At 56.0% G+C, this 24,293-nt stretch overlaps 3 protein-coding genes and 1 long non-coding RNA gene across 9 annotated transcripts; 1 reads left to right on the top strand and 3 right to left on the bottom strand.

Moving 5' to 3' along the window:
* Positions 1-70: 70 nt before the first annotated feature.
* TMEM208 (transmembrane protein 208) lies at positions 71-2,455 on the bottom strand. 2 transcript variants are annotated; one of them, XM_045815046.2, is made up of 6 exons: positions 2,330-2,455; positions 1,609-1,704; positions 891-950; positions 676-812; positions 426-528; positions 71-325 (listed from the first exon to the last, which is right to left on the bottom strand). In XM_045815046.2, exons 1-6 carry the CDS (start codon positions 2,333-2,335, stop codon positions 188-190), a joined length of 540 nt encoding a protein of 179 aa, XP_045671002.1. In that variant the 5' UTR covers positions 2,336-2,455; the 3' UTR covers positions 71-187. The 2 variants fall into 2 exon arrangements, with proteins under 2 accessions (XP_045671002.1, XP_045671003.1); XM_045815047.2 differs by having other exon boundaries at positions 426-510.
* Positions 2,442-17,613, top strand: LOC123803509 (uncharacterized). Of its 2 annotated transcripts, XM_045815024.2 has the most exons (8): positions 2,442-2,581; positions 5,954-6,055; positions 13,788-14,780; positions 15,942-16,157; positions 16,287-16,430; positions 16,641-16,858; positions 16,941-17,115; positions 17,363-17,613. In XM_045815024.2, exons 1-7 carry the CDS (start codon positions 2,558-2,560, stop codon positions 17,107-17,109), a joined length of 1,866 nt encoding a protein of 621 aa, XP_045670980.2. In that variant the 5' UTR covers positions 2,442-2,557; the 3' UTR covers positions 17,110-17,115; positions 17,363-17,613. The 2 variants fall into 2 exon arrangements, with proteins under 2 accessions (XP_045670980.2, XP_045670979.2); XM_045815023.2 differs by having other exon boundaries at positions 16,941-17,613.
* LOC148108229 (uncharacterized) lies at positions 6,049-15,952 on the bottom strand. Its single transcript, XR_015728046.1, has 3 exons — positions 15,590-15,952; positions 12,400-12,582; positions 6,049-7,798 (listed from the first exon to the last, which is right to left on the bottom strand). It is a non-coding gene; the product is annotated as an uncharacterized LOC148108229 (long non-coding RNA).
* Positions 17,614-19,711: 2,098 nt separating the features above from the next.
* ELMO3 (engulfment and cell motility 3) lies at positions 19,712-24,260 on the bottom strand. Of its 4 annotated transcripts, XM_045815018.2 has the most exons (20): positions 24,036-24,260; positions 23,865-23,905; positions 23,689-23,761; positions 23,410-23,460; positions 23,043-23,212; positions 22,859-22,958; positions 22,604-22,755; positions 22,435-22,513; positions 22,254-22,304; positions 22,046-22,168; positions 21,824-21,955; positions 21,619-21,720; positions 21,417-21,525; positions 21,172-21,308; positions 20,912-21,075; positions 20,688-20,800; positions 20,491-20,595; positions 20,306-20,388; positions 20,135-20,221; positions 19,712-20,046 (listed from the first exon to the last, which is right to left on the bottom strand). In XM_045815018.2, exons 1-20 carry the CDS (start codon positions 24,111-24,113, stop codon positions 19,834-19,836), a joined length of 2,163 nt encoding a protein of 720 aa, XP_045670974.1. In that variant the 5' UTR covers positions 24,114-24,260; the 3' UTR covers positions 19,712-19,833. The 4 variants fall into 4 exon arrangements, with proteins under 4 accessions (XP_045670974.1, XP_045670970.1, XP_045670972.1 ...); XM_045815014.2 differs by having other exon boundaries at positions 20,306-20,595; XM_045815016.2 differs by lacking the exon at positions 22,254-22,304 and having other exon boundaries at positions 20,306-20,595; positions 22,046-22,204.
* Positions 24,261-24,293: the final 33 nt, after the last annotated feature.

The raw sequence follows: 24,293 nt of genomic DNA, 5'->3' as shown, positions 1-24,293 counted from the left end.
GCAGGAGGCTAATACCAAAGGACTGGCTCTTTCTGCCTCGCCCTTCATTATCACCCACACAGCCATTAGCCACATTCTGAGCCATTTATTCAATAATCCTATACCTCAGACTGCTTCTGGGCCCTGGGCTAGGCCCTCCTTGCTCCTGGCATGGGGGCCATGCAGCCTGTGGCCAAAATGTCAGTGGCTATAAGCGCTTCATCTGCCGCCGCTCCTGTCGGCGCTGCCGTTTCTCATTGTGCTCTGGTGCTGGGGTGCCACTGTCTGCTGTGAACCAAGGGCCCAGCACATTCACCCAGAGGAGGTAAAGGGCCCGGCCTGGAGCCTAGGACAGAAAAGGTAACTTGAAGTCAGGGGCAGGAAAGGAAAGAAGAGAAGGGTTTAGATGCTCCAGCCCCTTCTTGGGAGCCCTACAATCTACGCACCAGAAGCCAGAAGGACCAGATGTAGAGGGAGAAGCAGCTGAGCACCTGCACGATGGCTGTCAGTAGGATCACATCTTTAAGGTGCCTGTGGGCAGAAGGGAGGCTGCAAGGGCCAAAAATAGTAGATGGGCCCCAGTTATCTCCCTTCTACCCTCTTCAAGTTGTGGGCAGTTGTGGGTCTTGGGCTATCTGGGCCCCAACACCCCAGCCCTGGGGCCGCTCACCTGAGCTGGCAGCGGGGGACACTCACTCTGCCATGCCCTGCTCCATGTTGAGGTCCATTCCACCATCCATCAGGGCCCCATCCTCAGAAAAGGCTGCCCGTGCCATCGAGCTCATAGAGTGGTAGCTGGCCCCATATACTGCCAGACTAAAGGCCAGGGCCATCTGCAGAATAAGAATGGTATCAAAGGCCAGCCAGTAATTCTATATGCTTATCCACTTCCCAGGATAGGGTACACTTACCCAGGCCCAAAATGAGGCAGATGAGTAGAAGAACACCAAGGTCACAAGACAGTAAATGGCCTGTAAGCAGACATATGATCAGGCTGGGATCAAAATCTACCCTAGGGGCGCCTGGGTGGCTCAGTCATTAAGCGTCTGCCTTCAGCTCAGGGCGTGATCCTGGCATTCTGGGATCGAGCCCCACATCAGGCTCCTCCGCTATGAGCCTGCTTCTTCCTCTCCCACTCCCCCTGCTTGTGTTCCCTCTCTCGCTGGCTGTCTCTATCTCTGTTAAATAAATAAATAAAATATTAAAAAACAAAAACAAAATCTACCCTAAACCACAGGCCTTCCTCGACTCTAACTAAGAGTTAGGCCAGGCTGTGGAAAGAGACAAGTTGCTTCTCATAGGGTTAGTGGGGGAAAGGGGTCTGTTCCCTGCGTCCTGAGTACCCAGACTCCCCTCTGACGTGTCAGCCCGGGAAAGAAGGCCATCTGGGATGGGAAGGATTGGGCTCAAGTCCATCGGAGACTCAAACCCTCCTTTCTTTTTGGTTTTGTTTTGTTTTGACTACTCAGCACTTTCTTTGTGCCGGGATCCATTTTCATTTCTTCTTAATTGTAGTCTTCTTCTGGAAAACTGCACATGGCTGTCACATACCACCCCTCCACCCCCACCCCCACCAGAGCTGACTGTGGGATCTCAGGTGGGCACAGAAGCAAGGAGGTAGGTACTTACATTGGCCCCTAGTATGATCCGCAGATAGAACTTCAGAGTCTCTCTGTTCTCCTCAAATATCTGCTTCTTCCCTCTCGTGCCCACTTTGCCCTTGGGCTGCAGAGGGATGGTGAGATGCTGTCAGAGCCCTCCTCAGCCAGGGTCCTCCTCACCCTCCTCCCCAGTCTGGTCAGGTACAGAATTACACCTGCACCTAAGCCAGGTCCCCATGGTGCTCAAATCTAGCACAATCCTTGGGACGCCCACCCCTCCTCCAGTCCGTCCTGCTTAGGGCTGACACCATCTGTGCAACATCCCTACCGGTGATCGCCTCCTGCTTACCCTGGAACAATCCAACACTAGGCTGATATCTCCTGGCTCCCCTGGTAAGGTCCAGCTTTGGGCTGACTACCCCTTCAAGGGGGACTCCTGAGTGGCGCTGAATGGTGCGCCCCTCCAGCCTCTGGGGGAGTAGTCCAGATCTCGGCAGACAGCCACCCCTCTCAGGCCCCTAAGGTCTACGACCAGGTCTGGTACAGACTGGTACTGACGCCTACTCCCCTTCTGCACCACTTCTGGTATGGCGATGCGCCGCTCCGTTCCCCCCGCTAGCTCTAGTACGGTCTGGCCACTACATGGCGCCCCCCCCTCTGGCAGACCCCTCTTCCTCTGATGCCCTTCCTCTGTTTTCGGTCTCCCGGCCGCGGGAATCCTCCGCTGTTGAGAACCCCGCCCTCCTTACCGCCATGGCGCGCCGCAAACAGCCAGAGAGGAAAAGAAGGGAGAGCGACCGAAAGCGCGGTCAGTAGGTACCACATCGGCAGAACAGGCACTTCCGGTGCAGACCCAAATCGTCACAACTGTGACGGAAGTAGGGAGGGTCCACTTCCTTCCCAAGGCCCTCCCCCGCAGTCGGTAGGACTACGCTTCCCAGAAGGTCTTGCACGGGGGCGGAGGCGGCAGGGATGCGATGGCGGAATCGCTGCCCCTGGAGGTGAGAGGAGGCCGCGCTCAGGCCCGGCTTAGGACAGGCTCCGCCCTCGGGGCGCCGGGCTGTGGGGAGGGGCTGTCAGCTCGCCCAGCTCCGCCTGCCTGGCGGAAACGACCCGGCCGAGAGATCCCAGGACCTGCAGGCTATGGGTAACGGCCCCGCCTTTGGGCCACCCCATCCCCTTAGCTTGGGGCAACCATCCTCTCCTTCCCCATCGGCCCCAGGAGATGGCTGCCGTATCACCTCAGCAAGGACAGGGCCTCTGCCTACCCCCTTCTCTAGAAATAGCCGCCTCCCCACCTCAGTTCTGAAAGATGTCAGTTCTATGCCCTCGTCCCCGAAGGGTAACCGATCTTATCCTCCTTGGCCCCTTGGGATGATCACTCCATTCTCTCTGCCCCGAAAGACGGCTGCCCCCTCCCCCTGGTGGTGGGAGACAGATTGACCCCTCCCATCAACTCCGGGCACAGTCGCTGGATTACTTCACCGAGGACAGGCCTGTTCCCCACTCCCCCGGTCCCTAGTGATGGCTGTCCCTCCTCCTTCACCCCTTGGGATGTTTGCTCCTTTTCCTTAGCCTGGAACAAGACCACTCTGCCACCACTGGCCAGAGAGAGAGAACAGTTCCCAGTGGCCTCTTGGGATGGCTTCTCTGTCCCTTTTGCCTTGAGAGTTGGCAGCCCCCTCCTGCTGCCCACGGGAGACAAGCCACCCTTTCCTCATCGGCCCTGGAACGGTGCTCCTTTCCAAGAGTAGGACATCTCCCACTCCGTTTTAGCCCCCTATCATGGCATCTTTTATCTCCTGGGCCCCAGAGGATGTCTACTACATAGATTCTAGAAATGACCGGTCATATCTCTAGTAGTAGCCCCTTAGAATGGGGTTCATGGGATGGTGACTCCATCCTTACCACTGCCTCCTCTTCCCTCTAGAAAAGCCACCCCCCTTCTCAGCTCAAAGAATCATTCATGTTCCCTCCCCTCAGTGAGGACAGGTTTATTGCCCTCTCCCATTGCTTTCTGGGTTGGTTGCTGAGCCCCAGAAGACAGGATGGCCACTGTCTTAACTTGGCTCAGACAGGCTTCCCTGCCTCCCCCTGGGGCTAAGGGCTTAGTCAGTCCGAATCCCATCAGTGTTCTCTCCCCCATGCCTAGCTTTCCTGGCCCAGAAGGCCGTTCTCCCCAGTCCTTTCAGTAATGATCTGCTTTATCTTCCCCACCCCTTCCCTGAGCAAACCTTTGGTGAAAATTGAGGTAGAGGGCTTTGGTGAAAATAGAGATAGAGCACTTTCTATCTTTAATTCAATCCAGTAAGTATTGGCTGAGTACCTTCTGTGTGCTAGGGATCAAAGAAAGGAAGAAGAGGTTAGAACGGGCTGGTGAGGTCAAGGTTAAGGAAAGGCATTCCTGGAAAGAGACCTACATAGGCAAAAGGTAATAGGCATGGCATGGTTGTAGGACAGTGGGAAGACTGAACTGGGGAAGCTCTGGGATCAGGGGTCCAATCAGGCATAGGACCTGGCAGGGTCTTGGTTAGGGTCTTGCTGACCCAAGAGTGGAGATTTTGTCCTGAGGGTACTGGGGTACCCTGAAGGTTTTCATCAGGGATGTGCTAAGACTAACAGCTGTTCTTTAAGGAAAAATTAACCTTGTCACAGTGTGCAAAATGACTAGCAAGGCTAGTCCTTGCCTCTAGGAGGCAAGGAGGTCAGGTGGGAGATTTTAGAAGGAATCCAGGTCTGGGGGTGATAAAGATCACAGCTACTGAGGTGCTAAAATTTCAACAGTAGAAATGTTAGTAACAGCAACCCAGCAACCATTATGGAACATCGGCTAGGTGTCAAGCACATCATATCTATTAAGTATATATAGAGATATGGAAACTGAAGCTCAGAGAGGTCGATCATCTTGCCTGAGGTCACAGAGGTCACACAGCTTGGAAATAGTAGAGCTGGGATTTGAAAGAGTCTAAGTTACCCTTGCCTAAGCCTGTGCTGTACACCTGTATCTGACAGCAAGGGACAGAAGAGCATGAAGAGTACAAAGTATTATCAGGGTCTTCAGGCGAGATGCACTATTGGCATTGAAGCTGAGGTGCTGGAAAGTTGGGAGGAAGGGGTGCTTTGGACTGAGAATGTGAATTTTGGTTGAGATGAAGTTGATAGTAAAACATTTAGATGACGGATCCTGTGGACAACTGGCAACACCAGACTAGCACATGAATAATGAAACAATATGGGGATATTGAATTGTTGGTTATTCTCGTAGAGGTAATTGTTGAAGCCATGCAAATGAATTTATTATCCTAGGAAGTAAACAGACTGAAAGACCCAGGTCTGAGCCATGGGAGACACAGAAGAATCCAGAAACAGGGCAATTGGAGTTGGGAATGGAGCCCTAGAAAACACAGTGTCACAAGAGTCCAAGAGGGAAGATTCCAGAAGAAAAGACTAGTTAATAGTAGGTCATTCTTGGCTGCACCAGTGACTCCCTCCCCAGTCCTCTATAGGGCCTCCAACCTCATGACCCCCAGCCTCACAGAGCATAGGTGGAGCAAGGAGGGCCTGAACACCTGGGCTGGGTCCTGCTGGGATCATATCTTAACAACCAGTTGAGAAGGCCAGTTGACAGTGGAAAAAATGGGAAAAGAGGGAAAATCCAGAGCCTGACCTGTGAGGGCAGGAGGAAGGGGTGTGGTTTCCGAAGATCAGAGGAGGACACCTGACTTGCTGTCCTAGGTCTTAGGCAAGACACTTTACTATGGTTTGTTTGTTTGTTTGTTTTAGATTTTATTTATTTATTTGAGGAGGGGAGAGAGAGAGAGCACGAGAGCGCAAGGGGGCAAGAACAGGGGGAGGGAGAAACAGACTCCCCACTGAGCAAGAAGCCCAATGTGGGACTCGATCCCAGGACCCTGAGATCATGACCTGCACTGAAGGTAGACGCTTCACTGACTGAGCCACCCAGGAACCCCAACACTTCACTATGTTATTAAATTCTCAGCACAACCCATTTAAACTTCACTGCCACTGCCATTTTACAGATTAGATAAAGAAGGCTCAGAGAAGTCAGAGTAAGGATTTGAACTTGGTTTATCTGGTCCTAATGCCCAGGCTCTTTTTACCAAACTGAGCGGGAAGTTTGCTTTCTATCAGTCAGTACAAACCTGCATCCAGGCGAGGCTCAGAAATGGTTTGTTCACAGTAAAGATGCCTAGAGCCTGGAAAGGGGATGTGAAGACCCCATGAAGCTTAGGATTCAAGATGAACTAGAAGCCAGTGTTCCAGTCCCCTCAGACTGACTGCACTATCAGCTGGAGAAGGTTCCAAAGGCCTCCAGCTCTAACAGTTCACAATGCCTTGTCTTTTTCCCTCAGATGCTCACATATATTCTGAGCTTCCTGCCTCTGTCAGATCAGAAAGAGGCCTCCCTCGTGAGTCGGGCTTGGTACTGTGCAGCCCAGAATGCCCTTCGGGAGGTAAGGTGGCCACCCTCACCAGGCCCATTCTCAGTTGTCTCCCACTCCAGTTTGCTCGTGGCCCTGCTCGTACATTGTCATTTGTTCATTCATCCATGCATACATATGCATACGTTACATTCATACACACTTGACTCTGGGTACAGTGCTGGGACTTTACAGATGAGTAAGACATAGTCCCCTGTCCCAAGGAGCTCACAGTCCAGTGAAGGAGAAAGACAAATACGTGAGTGATGGTGATGTCGTGTGCTTGGTGCTGTGACACTGGAATGAAGGGTGCAACAAGAACAGGAAGAAGGACATCCAGAGGAGACCAGCAGCATCAGGGAAGGCTTCCTGATGGAATAGGATGAGGGGGAAGGCTGGTCTTCCAGCACCAGTGACAGCACAGGTAAAGGCACCAAGGTGTGAACTACTTCTGAAAACGACCACACAAGTTCCCTATGACCAGAACTGAGATGTGTGTAGAAGGGGTGGGAGATGAGGCTAGAGGGGGGTCGGACCACAAGCTGGCATTACTGCTGGGGCTCCATCCTGATTACCATCATGGACCCTGTAAAGGAACATTAAGGCAGGGGAGTGACATGGTGTGATGTGTCTTAGAACTCCAGTGCTGAGTGGACTGGAGAGGGTGAGTCGGACTGTGGGGAGACAGCCCAGCTCGGAAGTGAATGCAGACATCTGCGACAGTTTGAAAGGCAAGCAGTGACAGATCCTTGTTTTCATTTTGACTTCTCTGATCACTACTGAGGCTGAACAGTTTTCTCATTAGCTGACCATTTATATATCCCTCTCTTGTTTATTTCTGTTCTTTATCCATTTAACCATTGGCATCTTAGTATTTTTCTTATCCGTTTGTATGAACCTTTTATACATTAAAGAAGATGAATCTTTTACATATTTATTGAAATATATTCCTAACATATTTGCCTTTGTATTTGATTTGTAGATATGTGCTTATTTCTGAGATATGGAGGTTAAATTTCTATGTTGTTGATTCTGAACATCTTTTGCTTTCTTATTTCTTCCATTGTTTTTTAAACTTAGAGACCCCTTGCTTCTTCAGTGATTTGATGTACACTCATATTTCTCTTCTGTTTTTTTTTTTTTATTAGGCTCATTTTTTCAGAGAGGTTTTAGGTTCACAACAAAATTGTTTCTTCTGTTTTATGGCTTGAATTTGTATAGTATTTTTTTTAATTGGTGAAATTTACTTTGATCTATTCTCTCAGGTAACTGATTAGTTTTCCAATGGCCCAAATACCTTTTACATTCACTCTTCCCCTTCCCTGCTGCATTGGATTCCTCCTCTGTCACATATTAAATGTGTATATATAAGGAGGGTCTATTGTCACATTATCTATCCAGTGTCATTGAGCTGAGTGTCTAAAGAAATTTGAGTTGGACTTGTTGAAAATTTGAATATGAGACATCTAGATGGTGAGGTGCAGTTGGCTGTTGGATTTCTGAGTGAGGAATTCAAGAGAAGGGTCTTGGTAATAAATACAGAGTTGGGTATCATTCAGGGATGGGTGGAGGTTGAAACCAAGGATCCAAGTAACACCCCCAGGGAGCACATGAAGAGCCCTAGGAACAGCAGGCCACAGAATGCCCCGGGGGAGCGCACCAGTCCCAAGGCATGGAAGGGAGGACGCACCTATAGAGGAGGTCCCCGGGAACAAAAGTGGAGAGCATTTACAGTGTTGACTGGATGACTGACAGTGTCAAATCCCACGAAAAGTCCTGAAAATAAAGAACAGATAGTGTACATGATGTCTGATGTCCCGGGAGGTCCCCAGTGACTTCAGCAACATTTGGCATCTGGGGGGAAAAGCCAGGTGGGTGGAAGAGTGAATGAGATAAGAAGGAGCTTGTACAGAGTGGCCTCCTTTGCAAGAAATTTCCCCATGAGAGGAAAGAAAGAAATAGGGCAATAATGAGAGGTTCACTGGGAGAAATTTCAAATATGTTCATATGCTGAGGAGAGTCAGAGAGGAGGGGTGAATGTGAATGCAGGAAGCAGAGACGTGAGAAATGGCCTTGATAGGGTGGAGAGGATGCCACCTCTCCTCAGGACATGGAGGGAAGCGGGTGGCAATGTGGGACAGTTTGCCGAGGAAGTTCCTCTGAGGCTTGGCCTCTTTGCTGGGTGAATTTGGAGGCCACATTGTCTCAGGGGAGTGAGAAGAGAGGTAAAGGCCAGGGCCTCAGCACAGAGGCTTGGAATATTCATAGGGGAGAAGGAAGTGGGAAAGTTACCAGAGCTGCTCAGAGAGGCCTTGCTCACTCAGATAGGGATGCTGCCCGTCTGTGCCAAGCCCTGTGCTGGGCACTGGGGCTGCGGGACTGGGGAGGCCCAGCACTTGAGAATTGGTGGTAAGAGGGAGATAAGCATAAGCTAAAAGGCCTGAGTAGGGGTGCTGCACCCAGAGTCTTGTGTGGCACATGGGGGATGCAGAGAAGATTCAGAAAAGACTTCGTGGAGAAGGGGATACTTGCACTGAGCCTAAACAGAGGAATAAATATTTGCTAAATAGACAAATAGGAGTAGGTGAGGGGTGAGATGAACTCCCCCACCCCCCGCTGCCCCAGCACTCTGACCAAACAGAAAAAGCAGCCAAGCAGAGGCATGGTAGCATGAGACAACCATCAGAAGTTGCCATTCCCAGAGCCAGGGCTGTGGAGGAAGGGGGGCAGACTTGGGAAAGCTGGGCTGGAGAAGTGCTGGCTGGGAAGCTCAGCCTCCAACCCATGGAGGGGAGAAAAGGGGTCTGAAGAGTATGGTCGGTTTGCCTTTTGTAAGGTCACCTGGTGACAGTACCAAGGCTAGACTGGAGCCAGAAAGACTGGGGGCCAGGACCGTCATAAGGAGGAAACTGCTGTGATAGATTTCTGAGAGACAATACGGCAATCTGAACTAGGGCAGGAGCAGCGAGGCGGGAGCGGAGGGACAAGCTGCAGTGTGTCAGGGAGATCAGATGCAAGGGACTTTGGTCACTGGATGTAGAGAGTGAGGGAGGGTCTAGAATGGCTCTCAGATCTCTGACTTGGGTGACTTGGTAGAGGGCACTTAAAGATCAGGAGAAGGTGCAGCGTTGGGGGATAAGACAGTGAATTCCAACGTAAGTATGTTGCATCTGTGTATCTGGCGAGGTCCCTCAGGTAACTGGTTCCCAGGGTCTGTGTTCTGGGAAAAGATGTGGACTGCAAATAAAGTAGTTGGAAAGGGATGAAGTGCATTCTGCCAGGGTCCACATGAGGGCAAAGGAGAGTGCGTGCATGTGTGCATGCGTGGTGGGGTGGAATGTACAGTGAGGCACTCACTCTATGGACTGGGTCTCTCTCTTCTTTGGTGGCCCCAAAAGAGGCTGATGGGGAGCAGGCTGGAAGGTAGGAGGAGAGCCAGGCAGGCAGAACCACAGAACGCCCAGTGGGAGATAGCATGGGGGAGACGGGGAGACTGGCCATCCACAGCAGGTGACATGGCAGAAAGGACACTTGTGGGAGGTCTGCAAGGAGCCCCCAGATGTTGATGACCGTTGCTGAAGGGGAGCTGTTGCCAGGAATGAGAGATTCTGTGGGGGCAGTGATGGAGGGGTGAGTGGGTGAAGCAAGAGGTCTAACAAGGTGGCTAGCGTGGTGTGGGTTGCCCACCTGCTTCCAAGAGGCCTGACCACAGAGGAAAGGGGAGAAGCAGGAATGGTGGGGAGGGGGCAGGATCAAGGGAGGCCTTTTGTTGGTTATGACTCTGAGGTATTTGTAAACTGGGGAAGGAACAGTGGAAAGGCAGGGACTGCAGGTTCCAATGGGAGAAGGTGGTGGCAGGCCCAGTAGGTCCAGAGAAGGGGATTAGGAGCAGGAGAGGGAAGGAGGTTAGGATGGGTCCTGCCAGGAGCTGGCTGATGGATGCGAACACAGCAAAGGGAGGGCCTTCCCACCCGATGGCTTTGGCTTCTTTTTGAAATGGAACGGGTCATCTCTGAGAAGGTCGGAATAAGGGAAGGGTGCTGCACTTGCATCAGGGACTGGAGAGAATTCTGGGCTTGGAGAGAAAACTTGAGGGGGATTAGAAGAGAGCCAGGAGAGGAGGTGGCAGTGGGGGAGGCAAGAGGGGAGACTATGGCTTCCGTGGGAAGAATTCTGTACCTTCAGCACAGACCCAGAGGAGTCAGGGGTCTCATCATCCCTGGCAGGGCAAGAAGAATGGGCACAGCAGCATGACAGGGACAGCGCCACAGGACCCCAAGGAGAGGTGATCAGGGGAGAGGTTCTTGGAGTCCAGCAAAGATGGAGAGGGGAGAAGCAAAGTGGGGAGTCGGGAGTGGATTGGAATGGGATAAGACAGTGAGGAGAAGGAGGCCACGGTCAGAGTTTGAGATCATAAAGTCCACCATTTTAGCACTGGGGCTGCTCCAGCTAACTAGGATGCTGGCAAAGACCTGTTTGGTGTCTCTGCGGAACTCAGCCCCACCTGGCCTGGGAGCCCTCGAAGGCCAGGCCATAGGTACATGGCGTCTGGGGCTCTGCTGACAGCCCACCACCACCATGTCCCAGAGAGCAATTCGCAGAATTTATGAGCAGGAGCCATTTCCCAGGGCCCAGATGTGGGCAGGTTGATAAGGAAGGAGTGCCTCCTGCTAGTAGGTGCTCTCAAAGATTCTGGTTCACCAAGGCATGGCTGGGGTTTACGCCACACCAGGCCAGGCTAGGATGCTGGATCAGTGACTTCTTATTCCCCCTGACTTGCTCCCACTTAATCCTATTTTTTCTCAAATAAGAAGGTAGACAAAGGCAGAACCCCCCCCCAACACACACACACACACACACACACACACACACACACACACACACACACACACAGAGGCTCTGCCTATTTCAGGGAAAGCCCTGGTTGCCTGCCACTGTGCTGGTCACCGTGAAGAACTGCGGACAGCTCTGCTTCTGCCCTCCACTGTCTTCTCCTGCCTGGGGTATTTATAAAGGCCCAGAGGAGCCTCTGGAAATGACCCCAAGGTCTAACTCCTCTCTAAAGACCAAAGCCCCGGGGTGCCCAGGCATATATTTTCTTCTGGAGAACAGGCACGTTAGCTTTGGATTCCTGTGCCAGCAGACAGGGCAGCTATTTCTCTGTCAGATAGCTTTCCAAGCCTGCACACAAGCCTGCAGTCTTAGCTTAGCTTCATGAGGTACAATGGAATCCTGGCCTCTCAAAGTCAAGGGTTATGTGTCCATTTTAGCAGATTTGGGGCATTTCCCAAATGACTTGGCATTTACTCCTAAGAGGCCAGCACTGGAAAAGGAGGAGATGGGGGCTGTTGGCTCCTCTGTGGATGGGACAGCTGAAGCTAGAGCAGATACCCATGCAGTCCTACTTTGGACCTCTAGAAGCATCTTCCTAGGGCCTAGGGAGGGGGACCCTCCTACACTGGGGCCAAAGACCACAGCCCAGGAGCCTGCTTCTGCTTGCTGCTCTGCTCCCCACAGATGATCAATACCCCTAAAGGGCTGCTCTTGGATGCTGCACTTGAGTCCAGGGCAGACCACCCAGGGGATGGCTTAGGGGCTGCCCCCTCCCCATCAAGAAAAACAATGGGGAGCAGGGAGGCGGTCTCAAATCTCAACGCACACACATACTCACACATTTCCCAATAGCCGCTAGAAGTCCTTTAGACCAGGCCCTCTGCCCCTGTATTTGGTGGGTTTTCCTGCTGCCAATCGGCCCTGGACTTGGACTCTAGGCTGACTGCCACTGCCCGCCCCCCCAGCTGTTCATCTACCTTGTTCACAGGGAAACAGTGGGAGAGGGGGAGAACATGAGAACATTTCCTGGCCCCCAAGGCTCAGGAAGGAAGGAGAAGAAGGACTGTGGCTGCTGGAGCCGGGGGGGTGGGGTGGGAGGTGTGTGGGGGAGGACACGACATGATGGCAGGGGCGGCACTGCCTCAGCAACAGGCCCTGCTCTGCACTTGCAGCCACCGCTGACTCTCCATCCTCAAACTGGCCCCTCTGTCAGCAGGGCCTGGAAACGGCTGGAGGTCTGCTTTAGCCTTCCTTTCTAAAACCTTTCCTCCCTGATCTTTTCATCGCCTTGAATCACCTTCCCCCACGCCCCCCTCCCCCCCACCCCCATCTTCCCGCTATCCTTAAATCTTGAGAGAGGGACCCAGGCCCTTGGGGCTCCCCCGACCCCACTGCCTCCCAGTGTCCACAAGGGGGAGCTGCGGGAAGTGCTCCTCCCGTCCACAAGGACCACATCCAGGGAATGGGAATGAGGTCTGGACAGGGAGCGTGGTTTGACCCCTGATGCCTGTGGAAGCAGTCAGGAGCTGGCCTGCATTTCTTACCACACACTCCTTCCCATGATGACAGCCATAGGGAACTGCTTCTCTCTGTGGCAGAAGTCAGCCTGGTTTCTCCACCCAGGAATGGGTTTCATGTGTCTTCCTGGGAGAATCCTGTTGTAAGTATCTTGCAGGAGTGCACCTTAGGTGTCATTCCTACCTTTCTGAATCCCTTTTGATGATGTTCTGTGGGGCAGAAAGCAGGGGACATCAGCTTGTTCTTGCAATAACCGACAGGACAGGTTTTTTAGAGGGCTGGCTTTCCTGCATCAGGATCATGTTGATATATTAAAACAAGAGCCTTTGGGGACCGGTTGCCTGCAGCCTGGCCATCCATCAAGGGTAAAGAAGAAGCCAAACCCTCCTCTCCCTCTCCCATACCTGGCCTAACTTCCCTCTGGCACAAAATCAGGGATGCTTCTATGAGAACGGGTGCTCCCCAAACTCCTAGATGAGCCAGGCTGTCCCCCCCCCATAACCTAGCCCTGAGCTCACCTCCAGGCTCCACCCCACACCAGTCATGGACCCCCCACTCTCGTTCCCCTGTTGCCCTACTGCAGGGCCAGACCCACACTCGATACCTCAAGATTCATTCTCTCAGCTTCTGCCCACAGAAATGGGAGGCTTCTCCTTCCTTACCTGGACAGATAAGATGGACCCCCCAGAGAAGAGCCCCAGGGATCACAAGCACATCTTGAACTCTGGAGCCTGCAGGGCCCACAGGTGTTGGCACACGCACATGCGCGCACACAACCCCTTTTCACAAACACTCAAGTGGCTGAGCTACTGAGGCCGCCAGGGGACCTAGGCCTCTCTGCCTGCCCTAGATCTCTGGCACCTGGGCCACCCATGCTGGTGATGAGTGACACTGCTTTGCTTCTTACTGCCTTCAGCTGTTCTGAGGGCTATATATATTCTCTTGAAAAGGTGGGGGAGGCTGGTTGCTTAGCTAATGCTGATCTCTGACTCCCTGGAGTAGAGCTGAGTCCGTGGGTCTCAGGGCCACCTTCTGAAAGTCCCTAAGTTTGGGATCCAGCATACTTAGTCCTTCTGCCCCCTGGGAGCTTCACTGGCTCTCCTCCAAGCCACCCTAGCCCCCTGTGCCCAGCACGCGAGCTCCCCACCCTGTCTCCACCCCTCCATAGGCATCCAGTCCCATCCGTGGCTAACCTTCCTGTCCTCTCCTCACAGTCATCCCCTTTAAGCCCCAGAGTGACTTGTCTTCCCACCTCCCACTAGCACCCCCTCAACCACAAATGACACCGCACACCACAGTGGGTCCACATTGTGACAGGGCCCTTCCCTGACCTGCCAGTGACTGGCCGCCAGACCTGATGGCCAACTCCCTCTGAAGCCAGAGGGCTAACACCAGTCCTGCTGCTGCCCCTTAGACAAATGTGCAGTACAACATCCCTGTGTCCTCTGCCTCCCTCCCGGCCATCAAGAGCCTGGGCCTCAGGGGCATCACCGGCATCGGCCTGACCAACCTGGATGACTCGCCAGCTTCGCACCAGGTGTTGGAGTCTGTTGCCTATCACTTGGGCCCGAACCTGCAGAGCTTGTGCCTCAGTGGGGGCAGCCCCACAGAGGCCTCCTTTGTGGCCTTGCTCCTGGGCTGCCCAGCCCTGCGTATCCTTGACCTCAGTGGCTGCAACAGCCTCTTCACATCGGGCACGCTGCTAGCTCAGCCCGAGACAGCACAGCGGGTCCGGCAGGTGTTGCGTGGCCTCTGTGAGCTCAACTTGGCTGGCCTGCGGGACCTGACCGACCTCAGTTTCAACCGGCTCAGCAGCTGTGCCCCCAACCTGGAGCGCCTCTCCTTGGCCTACTGTCACCTCACTTTTGAACTAGGCCCAGCCCGGGGCTCCCTTGGCCCCCCAGACTCCTCCCCCTCCCAGCTCTCCTTCCACAACCTGCTGCGATTCGTGAAGCAAAGGGCTGGTAGGCTGCGTGCGCTGGACCTGAGTGGCACTGGCTTGCTCCCTGAGGCCTTGAAGGCCCTGGGGCAGGTGGTCGGGCTGCAGCTGAAGGAGCTGAGCCTGCACGGATGCCAGGACCTCTCCACGGAGGCTGTGGCCACCCTTTGCCGTCTGCAATCAGGCCTGACCTCCCTGGACCTCAGCGGCTGCTCAGACCTGGCCGATGGGGCACTCCTGGCCATCAGCCGGGACCTGGGGCACCTGCAGCGCCTCCGCTTGAGGAAGCTGCAGCGGCTGACGGACGCAGGATGCACAGCCCTGGGGGGCCTGCGGGAGCTGCACAGCCTGGACCTGGCAGAGTGCTGCCTGGTGAGTGGGCGGGGCCTGGTCCAGGCCCTGGGTTCGGGACACAGAGCTCCAGCCCCACTGGCCTCCCTCAGCCTGGCCTACTGCTCCTCACTCCAGGTGAGCGCACCATCCCCTTCCTTCCTCTCCAGGGCTGGGGCTGGGGCTGGGGCTGGGGGAGCTGCCCCTGTGGCAGCCGAGAGGACCTGCCCAAGGTCGATGTCCAAGGAACAGCAGTTGAGAAGTGAGCTTAGGACACAAGGGGAAAGGAGCCTGGAAAGACAGTGCTCCTGGCAGCACTCCTCCCCTCAGCCCCTCCTGTGGACCCAGATAGAGGAGGTCCAAGGGACCAGGCCAGCCCAGCCCACAAGCTGGCGCACGCCTCACATACCAAGTGCTTAGTGACCCCTGTCGTCTGGGTAGGGACACTGATGGCGGGTGTTCCGGAGGCAGGGAAGATGAGAGAGGGGGTTCTACAGGGAATGGATACTGAGGTTACACAAGGAGGTTACTCGACAAGGTCTGACAGAGGTAATAGGAGTCATGGTCATTTCTTGGCTGCAGCTAGTCCCTTCAGTAGGGCTCAGCCCTGTTCCTCTGAGTGGCTTCCCTCACTTGGCAATGTCAGTCTCTCCCTCTAGTGGGTTATTCCTTCAGCCTCTCAGTGTGCCCAGAGCATTCCCAACCTGAAAACCGTCTCTTGGTCTTTCCTCCACAAGCGCTTCCCTTGCCCTTCTCCACTTCATCTTCCCATTAGCACCATGTGTCTCTTAGCTGCTTTCCCTGGGGCCCCTTATTCTAGTGTCTCTTACAAACCTCTTTATAAACCAGCTTCCTCTATTCTGCCCTTAGCTCCTGCTCCTGGCAGGTGGCAGCCCTACCCCCACAGTGACTTCCCAGTTCTTTTTCAAATTCTAGAGGGAGCATACCTGATTGGCTCAGCTAGGGTCAGATGTCCACTGATGATCCAATAAGCTGTGGTCAGAGGGCTGCCTCCGCCCACAACTTCAGCAGGGTCTGGGAGCACAGGCAGGACAGATACTTTAGAAACTTGCACCTGCATCCTCCCACTGCAGTCAATCTAGGCCTTGCTCCTTCAGCAAACTCCTCCTGGTGTCCCACCCCTACCTTTTTCCAGACCAGGGACATTGTTGCTTCCCTCCACGGACCATCTGGTAGCTCCCGGTCACCTGTGGGGCTGGAACCTTTGCAGAACCTTCTTAGGGACCCCTGCACAAGCCACCTGCCCATTACTCTCTCCCTTCTCCACTTCCCTCCTAGGATGCCTCAGTGTTCTCCCTGATCCCAGTGCTGGGCCTGAGCCTCAGGGTGCTAGACTTATCCTCCTGTGTGGCCCTCACCAACAGGACCCTGCAGGCCATCTGCACCTTCCTAACCCACCTCTCAGTCCTGCGTCTGGCCTGGTGCAAGGAGCTCCAAGACTGGGGGCTTCTGGGGCTGGGGGAACCAACTGAGGAGCCTACGCAAGGGCCACAGGTACAGGTCATAGAAGGGGGGTGGTCCTTGGGCTCAGCTGCCCTCCTGCCCCTCCTAAGTGTCTCTCTCTAGGAGCATTTGAGGGCCAAACTCAGGAGGAAACTGAGAAGCAGGAGCTTCTTCCCACAGCTACATCAAGAGCTGGAGCATCGGGCCTCGGGCCCCAAGGACCCTTCTCCCCAGCCACAGGGCCCTTCCCTGCTCATGCTGCGGGCCCTGAAGGAGTTGGACCTCACAGCCTGCAGCAAACTAACTGATGCCAGTTTGACCAAGGTGTGGGGCTGGGAGTGTGGATAGGCTGAGGATCCTGGCACCACAGCCAGGCCCAGGTCAACCCACTTTTTGCTTGGAAAACGTTCTCTTTGGCTTCTGCTACTTACTGCCATTCCCCTGGCTGGGGGTGGGAGAGCCTGGAAGGGCCCTGGGCTCCAGAGCCATCCTTTACCTCCCGCCCACACACACTCCTCACCCTCATCCTTGCAGGTGCTCCAGTTCCCCGAGCTGAGGCAGCTGTCACTGAGCTTGTTGCCAGCACTCACAGACAAGGGCTTGGTGGCCGTGGCCAGGGGCTGCCCCAGCCTGGAGCACTTGGTGCTGAGTCACTGCAGCCTCCTCAGCGACGAGGGCTGGGCCCAGGCAGCCAGCTCCTGGCCCAGGCTGCAGCACCTCAACCTGGACAGCTGCGGCCAGCTCACAGAGCAGTGAGTTGTCCGATGACGCCACGGCACAGGGGCTGGGCTGGGTCCCCATGCCAGCTCGCGGTCATCGGAGATCTCCCCACAGAACTCTGGATACCATCGGGCAGGCGTGCAAGCAGCTCCGGATGTTGGATGTGGCCATGTGCCCTCGTATCAGCATGGCTGCCGTCAGGCACTTCCAAGCCCAACTGCCCCAGGTGACCTGCATCCAGTCCCGCTTCGTGGGCGGGGCTGACTTGACCTTAACGCTCTAGGGCCAGGTCAGTAACCAACCGTGTGCCCCAGCCTCCATTGCCCCCCGAGTCCCCGGCCCTGGCCTCTTGACCTGGTTTGACTCAGTGCCTTCTGCCCGCCTCTGCCACACACCCCAAAGCCCCTTCCCCAGCTATAAACCCCTTTTTCTAGGACTGGGGGTAGGGCTAATCCAGGGCAGCCCAGGTGGCTTCCTGCCCCAGTCTGCCCTAGAGCCCAGCAGGAGTCTTTCCCAGCTACATGTCATTGCCACAGGCTCTGGAAACACCAGCTCCTGCTGTCCTGGCCAGGCCTGGGTCTGGAGGCCAGGCCCACAGGTGGGATGCAGCCGGTGTGCAGAGGAGCGGACTGTGCGCCTCTTTCCCTGTCCACTTCTCACACGTAAGGCCTGTGGCTCACCTTGTCCCCTGTAAGGAGCTCTCCCAGCCCTTTAGCAGCCAAGCCGCAGACTTTGTTGTAAACCCAAACAAAATTAAAAATTCCAGATCTTACCTCCTTGTCTGAAGTCCTCAGACTAAAGGGCCCCCTCCCCCACACACCTCAGTTGAAGCAGCCCAGCCTAGCCCAGGCTTGTCCACAATGTGGACAAAACACCAGAGGCACATAGACAATTTCTTCCTTACACCTGACCCAAAGCCCCACAGGTGCCCCCAGCAAGTCCTAACTTCCTCCCCAGTATGGTGGGAGACTAGAAGCCTGGCAGCCTCTCCCTGCCTGAGCCTCCAAGCACATCCTGCAGCAAAGGCACATCCCAGCCAGGCCCTAGGGGCACACTGATTAAGGATGCAGTGAGGCTGTCTTCAGGGAGAAAAAAGGAAGAGGACAGTATCTCTGGGCAGGGTCATTAGAAGCCCCCTAGTCCAACCTCCTGAACAGTGCCAGTGACTTCTTAACAGCAACTCTGAGAAACTATCTGTCCACCTCTCTGTCCATCTGTCCACCAGTTCTAGGAGCAGCTAGTATGGCTGCCCGAGTGCCCGCAGGCACTGCACTTTGTGTGGGGTTCAGGGGTGCCAAAGCTCTTCCAGTCCCCAGGTCAGGCGGGGAGGCAAATTAGCCGACAAGGACAGTCCAGCTTGCAGGGCGTGCATGAAGAAACAAGCAGCTGGAACTGGGAGCCTAAGGGAGCAACAAACAGAGCCGAACAGAGCCCAGGAGATCAAGGAAAGACTCAAGGCAGTGACAAAGGAGAAGGGAAGGAAGAGGGCAATGAGAAAGGACTGGAGAGGTACACATGGCAGGCCCGAGCTGGTGCTAGGGAGGACAGGGCGGGGGCCCTGGGCTGCAGGGAGGATGCCAGCTTGGATCAAGCACAGAGAACTCTGTAAGCCACAGGCCTTTTGTTAGACATCCTAAACCACAACATGTCTGCAACCCATCTAGCTCTACAGCTCAGGCGGGTAACTGTGACCATTGTCCCATGGACGACGAGAGAGACACTGAAAAATACAGGATGGGGGTAGTGTGCACGTGAGTGTGTAATCAGATCAGCTTCATGTTTGGAAAAAGCACTTGGGGTATTAAGGACTGGAGGGGCAAGACAGGAGGCAGGAAGTCACGAGATTCTTGCCAAGGTGTTGGTGGTGACCTGGACAAGGGAGTGGAGACACTGGGGAGGAAGAACTGATGGTATTAGAGGTGCTAACTGGGTCTGGGATCCCCGCTCCTGACTGCTATCTCGAACTCAATAGCAAGTTGAACTTGAACTATTCCGAGTGTGGTGGGAAGCCTCTGAATATAGGAGTGGGCATGTGGGGCCCCGGAAGCCTGAGTCAGAAGCAGGTGCTCCCCCAGCACATTCTCCAAAGGAGAGGCCATTTCATCAGTTTTCAAGGCAACATGTTGATGGTTAACACTGTTTAAAAAGGTATGTGTGAAGGTGTTCAGCAAGAGAAGTAGTGAGAGGCATGGAGGACGTCAGAGAGAGGTGGCAGCTTTCAGCCTGCCCTATGGGGCCTGTGGATTGGTATGCTAGCTTCTGAAACTGACCTCCAGCTAGGCCCAATACCCCTAGCCACTTCCGCCCCCAAGGGTCTTGCCTGTGGGCCCTACCACACCCATGTTCCCCGCAGTAGATCTGAATCAGAATGCCCAGCTTCCAGCATTGAATTCCCTCTTATCAGCATCAGCCCTATCCTCCCACCAGCTGAGTTTGCCATTCAGCACAAAACAGACCGAGCTTCACATCTGTCCCTTCAGGCCTCTCACCAGAGGGCCTCCAAGTCTTGAAAATGACACCAGGCAGGGCCAAGCAGGACAGAAGACTGAGTTCAGACTGCCAGGAACCTTCTGGAAATCAGGCCCCTGTTAACGCGACCCAGGAAGGCATCCACTTAGGGCAATACCTCCTGCCCTGCCACTTATCCCTCAACGGGCTGGTACCCAGACCACATGCCATCCCTCTCTGCAGGCCCAGCACTGAGGAATGCTGAGGACTCATTCCTGTGGAAGGACAATAGGGTCACCTTGTCTCCAGCCCCTCAACTGAAACCACCCAGGTTTGTGGCCCCAAGCAGTGACCTTGGCCTGATGCCCCATCTCATTTGCCAGCTAAATTTAAAGGCAGGCTTGGCCCACAGTTTCAGAACTGGCTCAACACACACCCAAGAGTCAAGCAGACTTTATTTCTGCTGCAGCCTCTGCGGGTCAGGGTGTCTGGGCTTTTCCACCCTCCACCCTTCACGGTCACGAATGCCAGCAGCTGAGGCCCATGGCCAACCTCACTGTCAAGGTTCAGCAATACTGCAGTCATAGCAGAAGTTGAAGTTGGTGGGGGGCGGGGGGATGGGCGGTGGCTGCTCGGGAATGGGCACATTCTCCAGCTCCAACAGCCGCAGCTTGGTCTCCATCGTTAGCAGCTGTTCCAGGTCCAGCCGAGTCTGCTCACTGCCCATGGGACTTCCTAGCAGGGCACTCAGCCCATCTGTCCACAGGTGGAACTGGGGACGGGGCCAGCTCCGTGAGGGCCTGCCCATCTCTTCCCTGGCCTGCCTGCCCAACTTGGCTCAGCCCAGCCCAGACACTCACCTCCCGTTTGGATGGGGCGATGAAATTGAGGTACGCCTCCGCCTCCCCGTGGTCATAGCTGACGGAGAAGGCTAACTCATAGAGATCCTGGGGAAGGCAGGGAGTGGAAGCACTGAGTGGGGAACAGGGCAGGTACGGGCGGGAAGGAGCCTCGGCCTCCACTGCCCTCACCTTGTTCTGCTTCCCTGAGCCCTTCTCCCGGACATGGGGGCAGTCTTTGCCTGTTAGCAGTGCCTTGATATCAGCCACAGGGACTGCAGGAAGAAGGCTGGGCTGACCACCCACGCGGTCCCCGGACAGGGGGTGCACTGGGGAGGGCAGGTGGCTGATCCGGACCCCCGCCCCGTCCTCCTTACGCTGCTCAGGCAGGCTCTCCAGGGTGGGTGGGCTGGCGCCCTCCTCCACGTCCCCATACTGCAACACCTTGTGGTTTGGGGACAGGCAGCAGAACCATAGCTTGTCTGTGAGCAGAAAGGGAAGAGGGAAAGAGTGACTAGAGGGGCCCTGACCCCAAACCAGCCGTTCTCTGCCACCCCCCTGCCCATTCAACCACCCTGGCGCCTCCGGCTGCTGATTTTGCGGAAGAGTGTCCCCTCGCAGAGGCGGAGCAAACGCTGCTGGCGGATCAGGCCCATGAGTTCTGGCTTCAGCTTCTCCCGTAGCTCCCTGGGGCGGGGGGCGAGGGGAAGGCTTGCTGACTGGGACTGACCTGCAGCAAGGCCCACGGGGCACCGGGGCAGGTGGGGCCAGAACTAGGACCCACTCCCACCAACTCACAGTATGGGAGGGGCCAGCGTGCCCTCCTGATGCAGCCGCTCCGTCTGCCTCAGCCGCAGCACCTCCCCATAGGGGAGCGCATTCACCTTGGTTCGGAAAAGCTCCAGGGAGCTGGGCTTCAGGGCCAGCGTACGGGCCAGCTGCTCCCGCACCACCTGCATGACCTGGAGCCACCAAGTTCCGCTCAGGGCTGCGCTCTGGACCCCTACTCGGAACAGCCGCTGCCCTGGCTCGGGTCTCCTCGCTTCCAGCCCACCCACCTTGTCAAAGTCCTCCTGGGTGGCCCGCATCTCCTTCCAGGTCTTATTCAGCAGCTGGATGCTCACACAGAAGAGCTCATGGAAACTCTGGTCTTGGCCGAAGAACATGGGCGAAAAGTCCTGGGCTGTTTCGGAGCCTGGAGCAGGGGGGCAGGAGGGGCTCAGGGAGAACATGTGTGCAGCCCCTGGCCCTCTCTGCCCTTCCGTCCCCCGTTCCCGGACACGCTGTGCCCCGTCCCACTCACAGGGCTCCCCGACGCGGAGCAGCTCGCACAGCAGCACTGTCAGCTGGATGCTGCTCCGGGCAAAGGGGCACTCGTGCTTGTCCTCACGGCTGCTGTTCTCCAACACAAACTGGGGGGGGGGGAGGTAGAAAAAGAGAATGGGGTGGGGAGCACAGCTAAGGCCACAGGGACCCTGCCATATCCCACCCACCCTATTACTGACCCGGCTGTAGGCACTGGGTGCGTGTCTGGAGAAGTAGAGCATGTTGTCCAGGGCCAGCAGGCCAGGGGGCACGCGCTCGAGATCCTGCGCGGGGTTGCTGTTCTGGGGGAAGTGGGACAGGCAGCTCAGTGAGGGCCCCAGGCCTCTGGAACCACAGCAGCTCTGTGCTGAGGCAGGGGTGGGGAGTTAGGGAGGGGTCACTCACGGAAAAGCCCAGCTTTCGGAACTCGCGGGCACACAGGGAACGGCGACGGTCGGCACTCAGTCCAGTGCCCAGAGACTCCCCCTCCGACTCGAAGGCAGCCTGGCGCAGGGCCTGCAGCTGCTCCCGCTGCTCCTGGGGTCGTTGTTGGGTTGGGGGCATCAGGATCACAGATTCGAGGCCATGCTCCAGCTTCCCCAGCCCGTGTACCCCAAAGGCACCCACCTGGCTGTAGGGGTCCAGGGGCGTCCTCATGCGTGGCTCCAGCAGCCCCAATGTAAGGGCCTGCAGTACATACAAATGGTGCGCCATCTCGTCACCCAGTGGCGCTGCGCTGTGGATGATGTTCTGGAGAACAGCCAGTGCGTGGTGAGCGCAGGCTTGCTGGGGGAGGAAAAGTGGGGAGGGGTCTGCCTAGCCCAGTCCTTCCTACCTTATAGATGAACTGGCGAAGGTTTCTCTGCCACAAGTAGTCAAGCATGTGCTGAGGTAAGTGGGAAGGGGGCTTAGATGATTTAGCCCCACCGTGAGCAGCCATCCCGCAGTCCCGGGTTGAAGCACAGTGCCCACCAGCTCCTACCCCCCGCCCCCATCCAGCCAGATGGGACACTCACCTTACGTTCAGTAGGGCTGGCCCCCTGTAGCAAGGCTGTCAGCAATGCCATAGCCTTGGTTTGGAGCTGCTGGTTCATCCTGGGGCAAGAAGAGGAGGGCTCAGCGGGCTATCTGGGGTCTGGATCCATGCCCCTCATCTGTATTCCACCCCCAGCCACCCACACTTACACCTGTAGGTGCACCAGCAGCCTATCCAGTGGCACCTCACTCTTGACCAGCTGGCCCAGGGCAGGGCTGCTCAAGGTCACACTCTCTAGCAGCCTGAGGGCCAGGGGCTGCACCCATGCATCCATCAGGTTCATGTTCACGTAGCATACCACCTGCGACAGGGGTAGGGGCTTGCTACCACTTCCCCGCCAGGGAAGGCCAGATCCTGACACCACCCCACTCCCCCTACCTGCCGCCCCAGAAAAGCCAACCCACCTTCCTAACAAAGGGGATGCTCAGAGTCTCCCAGGACACCATGCCATGTTCCATGAGCTCCAAGAAGGCCCTCAGTGCGAGGGTCAGCACCTCCCCTAAGCTGGGAGGACATGTGGGGCTGAGTGGGGCCAGACCAGGGCCCCAGCCCCACCATGTCCCCCACAAACCGCAGTCTTGTGCTCACTCATCCCCATCCTCAATGATGGTGCCTAGTTTCTGAAGCCCATCGCGGCTGATGACCTCCTGGGCAAAGGTCACGTCTGGGGCCAGTGAAACGAGGTGCTGCAGAGTTTCCCGGCGCCTTTCACGACTCCCACTCTGCAGCCCACCCAACAGCCGCTCAGCCTCAAGGTCCTGGGCAGGGGTGGGAGAGGTGAGGAGGCTGGGTGAAGTTAAGGAGTAAGAACTAGAGGTGTGAGACTCAGATGTCCACTAGGTGGGGCACTGCGGAGCTGGGGTCCAGAGTCCCCATGTGGGCAGAGAGGACGGTGGAAGGCAAAGAGGGATTGAAAAAGGGCAGGGGATGAGGGCGGGGTCAGGAAGGGCATTACTGGGGCAGTGCTGAGGCACAGGATGCTGCCGTTCTTGATCTCTGTTCGGTTCTGGAGAAGATGGAGAGACAGGAAGAGAAGTCAAGAAGGGCTCTGAGGATCGGTTAATCCGGGTTGTTGGTGAGGGAGGGTTTGGGAGTCAGGAAAAAAGAAAGATCACATTCCAGACAGCGGGATGAGTTTGAGGAATCAAGATCAGGTGGCTTAGAAGTGGGGGGTGTCGCACACTGGGATATGGGCCTGGCGGGTCGGGGGGAAGGGGAGGGGGCAGAGACTTACGTTCTCAGTGATATATCTCCTATGCCCATCAGCAAACTGCAGGGCATAGCTTTCCGCGTGAACCAGGCTCCACCTGCGAGGAGCGGAGGCTCAGTGAGACAGGTAGAGGGCGCCCCTCCCTCCTGCCCTCCCATTCCCCCCCATCCCCCTCCCCAGCCTGGCTAGCCTGCACTCACGCGTCGCACACCTCCTTCAGTACAGCGGCCAGTGGCTTTGCCTGCAAGTGGAGAAGTCACTCATGGGGCAGGTGTGGGGAGGAGTTGGGGAGGAGCCTGGGGGTTCCGAGGGGAAGGGGGCGACCCGGAAGTGGGTAGTGGAGTGAATGGAGGCCAGACAAGCCTAGTGACCTGGTCCAGCTGGATGAGCTGCGGGATGGCGTCAGGCATCTGGACCGCAATCTTCACCACGTTCCGCGGGGGCGCCATGGTCCAGCCAGGGCAGGGGCGCCTGTAGTTTCCAGACCGTCCAAGCTCCGGCCAAGGGCGCGCCTGCTCTGGTGCCTCCGAGAACGAGGACGTCCCTCTGTTCAAGGCCTGGACTGACGCGGGCCGCGGCCCGCACTGACGGGTCAGGTTCCCGCTGAGTGCGGGTCAGGTTCCCGCTGC

This window comes from Ursus americanus, chromosome 21 (assembly GCF_024610735.1).
Source record: "Ursus americanus isolate L20-20 chromosome 21, mUrsAme1.1.p, whole genome shotgun sequence".
NCBI lineage: Eukaryota > Metazoa > Chordata > Mammalia > Carnivora > Ursidae > Ursus > Ursus americanus.
The sequence above is the reverse complement of the archived record's forward strand: the minus strand, read 5'-3'. Positions and strand labels throughout refer to the sequence as shown.

What these genes read in the sequence shown, in the direction of transcription:
- TMEM208 (XM_045815046.2), bottom strand. An exon ending in GGATCATACTAGGGGCCAAT is followed by an intron (nt 951 to 1,608) that starts GTAAGTACCTAC and finishes GTCTGCTTACAG; the next exon opens with GCCATTTACTGTCTTGTGAC. An exon ending in TCTGGTCCTTCTGGCTTCTG is followed by an intron (nt 326 to 425) that starts GTGCGTAGATTG and finishes TTTCTGTCCTAG; the next exon opens with GCTCCAGGCCGGGCCCTTTA.
- LOC123803509 (XM_045815024.2), top strand. Translation starts at nt 2,558, where the DNA reads ATGGCGGAATCGCTGCCCCTGGAG. An exon ending in CGGAATCGCTGCCCCTGGAG is followed by an intron (nt 2,582 to 5,953) that starts GTGAGAGGAGGC and finishes TTTTTCCCTCAG; the next exon opens with ATGCTCACATATATTCTGAG. An exon ending in TGCGGCCAGCTCACAGAGCA is followed by an intron (nt 16,859 to 16,940) that starts GTGAGTTGTCCG and finishes ATCTCCCCACAG; the next exon opens with AACTCTGGATACCATCGGGC.
- ELMO3 (XM_045815014.2), bottom strand. Translation starts at nt 24,113, where the DNA reads ATGGCGCCCCCGCGGAACGTGGTGAAGATTGCGGTCCAGATGCCTGAC. An exon ending in TTCGCCAGTTCATCTATAAG is followed by an intron (nt 22,169 to 22,253) that starts GTAGGAAGGACT and finishes GCTGTTCTCCAG; the next exon opens with AACATCATCCACAGCGCAGC. An exon ending in GCTCCGCGTCGGGGAGCCCT is followed by an intron (nt 21,309 to 21,416) that starts GTGAGTGGGACG and finishes CCCCTGCTCCAG; the next exon opens with GCTCCGAAACAGCCCAGGAC.